At 40.3% G+C, this 6,131-nt stretch overlaps 1 protein-coding gene across 1 annotated transcript in view; it reads right to left on the bottom strand.

The window, feature by feature from the left end:
• Positions 1-325: 325 nt before the first annotated feature.
• Positions 326-6,131, bottom strand: part of LOC126481338 (3'-5' ssDNA/RNA exonuclease TatD) — a 62,366-nt gene continuing 56,560 nt past the window's right edge. Inside the window, exons 5-6 of the mRNA XM_050105026.1 lie at positions 1,628-1,790; positions 326-790 (exon numbers count right to left, since the gene is read on the bottom strand). Coding sequence (XP_049960983.1) covers positions 628-790; positions 1,628-1,790 — 326 coding nt within the window. The 3' untranslated portion in view covers positions 326-627. The remainder of the gene's footprint in view (positions 791-1,627; positions 1,791-6,131) is intronic.

Raw genomic sequence — 6,131 nt, 5'->3', positions numbered from 1 at the left:
AACCATTCGGCTTTATTCCGCTCAGCTTGTGTAGTCCCGTCCCGTTTCGTGCGCAGGAAAGTTTATTTGTAGATGTGACGGGGATTCCCCTGGCAGAGTCATCACATACATTATACACACATTCAAAAATCAACTTATGATCCATTCAGAAATCAACTTAGAATTTATCCAAAAACCTATAGGGATGAGTTTCAAAATCATATGAACAATCGATACACCAATGTGCGCTGGATGCTATGCACTTTGTGTAACAAGTTCTTTTTCCTCAAGAATATGAATATGACTGCTTGTGCATGAAACTAAAGGACTTAGTAAGCTGCATAGGTACATGTAACAAAATAATTTTCTTTTAATAAGATATGTAGAGAAAGTATAAATACATATATAAATATGTACATATCATATCATAAACAACAACAACATCAACATATATAAATTCTCTTATCTATACGAGTATTGCAGGTAGGACACAATATGGTAAACAGTGTTTACAACATACTTAATGACTTGTCAGTCAACAACATATTGTCATATTGTCATGGTGGTACAAAATATTATCAGTAACCTTTTAACAACTGGCACAGTCAAAAGTATAACAGAGATTACACTCTGCAAGGAAGAACAGCTTTAATGTGAAAGGCCAAATACTTTCAGAGCATTAAATGCAGTTGCTAGAGCAACTTCTTCAGGTCCTTTTCTCATAAACGCCCCAACCATTTCGACAATTGCAGGAAGTGAACATGGTTCATTTCTCTGAAAGGTACAGTACCGCTGCAAAAATGTGAGAGACCTAGAACAGAAAATGAAAACTACAAAATCCGAATAAATTAAATCCTAATTTTAAAATATCTACTTAACCAATGAGTCTTCCCAAAGTTTGTTCTGTTTCCAGACTAAATATCAGTGCTATCAGTCTTTATAAACTCAACACATTTATCCATTAAGCACCTAACAATTTCCTCCATTTTATATATTTCCATTCTAGATACATCTTTTAATATTATAACAACAAGAATAATAGCTTACACAATTTCCATTCCTCATAATTTGAAATAAGTCACTTATTAATTTTAGCACACTGTGCTAACATACATAGTATTCTTAGGGCTATCGTTTATTCATAAAATCTAAAATAAAACCTTATAAAATAAAAAATAGAAGTAAGACTAAACTCTCCTAACCAAGCCACAGTTTTATCACTGCTCCATTTTTTTCAAAGAGCACAAGATGAATAATTAAGTCTTCTGGAATCAAAAGGAAAAAATATGTTTAACTTATACTTTCACAAGTGAGGCTTCAAAAAGATGAGTAACTCTCCTCGCACCCACCATTTTAATGTTCTGTCAATACATTAACTCAATGTTTATTGAAAAAGCAATTACTTAAGTTACTATGAACAGACAGCATCATGGCACTGTAAGGAGCATTTAGAATTTTGGACACAAATTTTCCAGTCAGAAATGAAGCTTCATTGAATTGCTGTGCCACCTCCAAATGATAATTTGTTTTTGTGAAACACCATGGTAACCTTTCAACAGAATCATCTCATTTGGTCATGACTGTGTTTTTGTTGGGCACAAGATTTTGCAGAAAAAAAAACTGGAAGTTAATCAAGTGAAAATCATACCTTTCTGTTAGAGCCTCTTTAACATGTGGGGGCAACTTAGATGCGCGAGTGTTGGGATACATGAATGGAGAGTCAGTTTCCACCATCAACTGTTCCAGTGGGATGACACCAGATTCTAAAAGCTTTCTAACTCCATTGTCAGATTTGTCCTTGCATAAATAACCTGAAATAAAAGAAATTTATCAATTTGAAGCATAATTTATTTTAAAAAAATATTGTGATTTTCCTGTCCATATTTGTCCCGGCTGAAGTAAGATGACTAAACAATAACACTGCTGAAAAGATTATAATTGACACTTTTTCTTTCATCTCGAGTCACCAGTCTAGAACGCAATACAGCTCCAAGATGATTTTTTTCCCTTTCTTTTTTTTGATCCAATTTCGTTCCTGTCCCTTGCCAACTTTTTGTTTATACCTTTATTATCCTTTCTTAATGTCTGGTGCTAATACGTATGACAGCTCCACACTTCCATTTTTTTTAAATTTGTTTTATACTAGAGAATCTACCTGTTTGTATAACTCCTACTTGTCCTCTCAGTTCCTTCCGTGTATACGTATAACCACTTTAATGGGGACGTCATGGATTTGGGTTCAAGAAATTGATTTTTCAAAAATATTTTTTTCTTACTCTACAGATATTTACCAAACGGGAAAGCGCTGGTAGATTGGCACAATAAACACACACACAAAATTTCAAGTTTTCGCAACCCACAGTTGCTTCATCAGGAAAGAGGGAAGGAGAGGGAAAGACAAAAGGATGTGGGTTTTAAGGGAGAGGGTAAGGAGTCATTCCAATCCCGGGAGTGGAAAGACTTACCTTAGGAGGAAAAAGGGACAGGTATACACTCGCGCGCGCGCGCGCGCTCACACACTCACACACTCACACACACACACACACACACACACACACACACACATATCCATCCGCACATATACAGACACAGGCAGACATAGGCCCTTACATATGTCTGCCTGTGTCTGTATATGGGCGGATGGATGTGTGTGTGTGTGTGCGTGTGTGTGTGTGTGTGTGTGTGTGTGTGTGTGTGTGTGTGTGTGTGTGTGTGTGACCACGGACAGTGTCTTTCATTGTTGGAAAAAGCCAAAAGTCACTAGGAACCAGGTCAGGTGAGTAGGGAGCATGAGGAATCACTTCAAAGTTGTTATCACGAAGAAACTGTTGCATAACGTTAGCTCGATGTGCGGGTGCGTTGTCTTGGTGAAACAGCACACGCGCAGCCCTTCCCCGACGTTTTTGTTGCAGTGCAGGAAGGAATTTGTTCTTCAAAACATTTTCGTAGGATGCACCTGTTACCGTAGTGCCCTTTGGAATGCAATGGGTAAGGATTACGCCCTCGCTGTCCCAGAACATGGACACCATCATTTTTTCAGCACTGGCGGTTACCCGAAATTTTTTTGGTGGCGGTGAATCTGTGTGCTTCCATTGAGCTGACTGGTGCTTTGTTTCTGGATTGAAAAAAGGCATCCACGTCTCATCCATTGTCACAACCGATGAAAAGAAAGTCCCATTCATGCTGTCGTTGCGCGTCAACATTGCTTGGCAACATGCCATGTGGTCATCCGTCAGCATTCGTGGCACCCACCTGGATGACACTTTTCGCACTTTCAGGTCGTCATGCAGGATTGTGTGCACAGAACCCACAGAAATACCAACTCTGGAGACGATCTGTTCAACAGTCATTCGGCGATCACCCAAAACAATTCTCTCCCTTTTCTCGATCATGTCGTCAGACCGGCTTGTGCGAGCCCGAGGTTGTTTCGGTTTGTTGTCACACGATGTTCTGCCTTCATTAAACTGTCACACTCACAAACGCACTTTCGACACATCCATAACTCCATCACCACATGTCTCCTTCAACTGTCGATGAATTTCAATTGGTTTCACACCACGCAAATTCAGAAAACGAATGATTGCACGCTGTTCAAGTAAGGAAAACGTCGCCATTTTAAGTATTTAAAACTGTTCTCATTCTCGCCGCTGGCGGTAAAATTCCATCTGCCGTCCAGTGCTGCCATCTCTGGGATGTATTGACAATGAACGCGGCCTCATTTTAAAGCAATGCGCATGTTTCTCTCTCTTTCCAGTCCGGAGAAAAAAAATCGGAGGCCTTAGAACTTGAATGCACCTCGTACAGACATACTGGAACACAGTAAAACTATGTTTAAGAAACTTAGGTTTCAAGGTAACTGGTTTACTAAGGGGGGGGGGGGGGGGGGGGAGGGGCGGGGAAGAGAGAAAAGAGGACACAGCCCCTTGACGCGAAAAACATAACCTCTTGGCTACATCATCAGAAACAGGAATGTGAGTGATATTGATAAGGATATCACTAGATTCTGGCTTTTGATTTAGAACTTCCCTGTCACACTATAAAGCTGTTGTTTGTTCGAGTTGACTGAAATGGTATGGAATGCACGTCGCCTGGAACAAAGAAGAGTGGGAATAGCTAGCGATTTTAAATTACTTTGTAGTAAATGTGGCTATGAATTTTCATTTTTCTTGTCTATGAATCTAACAGTGGTTCCTACAAAAGTAATTTTAGGTTAACATTCCTCCGAGATGCCTTGGATGGGGTACGGAAGGAAGTAATTTATAGTGTAGTTTCCTGAACATGCTTCCACCATGTGCGAGGTTTGACAAAAAATAACGAAATTTCAGATGCTGAATCTGATACTGCCAAAGTTTCAGTGAAGAAAGCACTAGAAGAACTGGTTGAAATAAACCAAAAAGAAATAGATGCTGGCTTAGACATTGACGACAATGAATCTACTGCAAAAATATTGTTGATCTCTTTAAAGGGCCACACATCTCGATATGATGGTGCAGCTTTAACTGGCACTGATTCAGGTAAAGTTTTAGATACAGAAATTATGTCTATATACTGCCACCAATGTGCAATTAGAAAAAAGTCCAACAATAAACATAACGAAAAACTGTGGTAAAAAAAGTGTGCAGTAGCATGTTCCAGAATTTATAATGGCTCAAGAGGGGCATGGAGGCCTCAGTAGTTGTGTGGATTTTCTACAGATGGGACGAGTATGGCACTAAGTTCACTAAATATCTTTGTGATTGAGATTCTTCTCCTTTCAAAGCGGAAATAGACAAAAAAAAAAACCATACAAGACCCCAATAGAAAATAAAGAATGTTTTGGCCACATCCAAAAGAAGCTTGATGGTAGGTTTCTTTTACTCCTAAAGGAGGAAGAGTACTGCTTGAGGATAGATAATCACTTGTAGAAAAAACATGCTTACTCTTAAAGAAATTTATTCTCTTATGGGAAAGCTATTAGGAAAAATAGGACAATTCACGAGCAATGGGCAAGCTGTGTGGGCAATTTCTTTTCACAAAATATCCACCTAACACAAACACATAATCTGTGTCTGAAAGACAATTGGTGTAACTATAATGCAAGAAATTACAGTGACTTGCTGTAATATTCTGGAATGGTACTGTGCCTTGGCACTCACCTAGACGCCACCTAACTGTCGGTCTGTGACCAACGTGTCACTTAAGCCAGGGACTCCTTGGTATGTGGTGTGCATGACATCGGCAGCAGCCACATTACAACAAACCCACTTTTGTATGTATAAATATTAGCCAACTGGCCAGGTAAGCTGAATAAGTGAGTTAACGTGTTAGTGTCCACTATAGTATTGGCTTCCATCATTCTGACAGGACCGCCTACCTGGGGGTCCACCTGCAGCATTAATAGGTCAAGGGTCGAACTGAGGCCCTCCTGGCTTATGAGCCACTGGGCAACTGCCAGCACCACATGCCACACAAGGGCTCACACCCCAGACATCTATGCTGCCACCACTCAACACGGTCGGGGGCAGACACCAGCACATACTGTGCTCGGCCGGCCATACTAATCTGTCACATCAGCTCCTGACACAGCTCAGCCACCCGGACAGGGTTGCAAGAACCATCCACCATCATGGAGAGCTGTGCATAGCTGCCGACATCTCTACAACAACGCTTACCTGTCGAGGCATGGAGGTTTGAGCCACACTCAAGTGTCCACCAGGTACGGGCATGAGCTACTAATACAGACTGCTGGAAAGTAATGAAGGGATTCTGCTGTCATATGAATTGTGACTCATCCCAACTTACTAACCTTCACCAGACAAACCCACAATGTTACACCACAAACACTTGCTACCAAAAGCTGTTATGAATGTAATTAGGCCCATAGTCAGGTTTATTGCAAACCCTGATTTCCTGAGAGAGTTATTTTTTAATTTGATACCTGGAAAGTATCACAGCACACAAGAAAACTTTTTTTTTTCTCTGACAATATATATAGATGCACACAAGTGCATCCCCCCCCCCCCCACCCCCCACACACACATATTTAACACTAAGAAACATTCACAAGTTAATTAAATTTATTATGTGGGACAGAAGGTCACAGACATATGCAACGGTGGAATATGTTTAACTGATGTATTTGCTGTCATCTGGAACTCCTTCGGGTCACCAAG

The sequence above is a fragment of the Schistocerca serialis genome, chromosome 1 (assembly GCF_023864345.2).
Source record: "Schistocerca serialis cubense isolate TAMUIC-IGC-003099 chromosome 1, iqSchSeri2.2, whole genome shotgun sequence".
Lineage (NCBI taxonomy): Eukaryota > Metazoa > Arthropoda > Insecta > Orthoptera > Acrididae > Schistocerca > Schistocerca serialis.
This window is presented reverse-complemented; position numbering and strand designations above follow the sequence as displayed.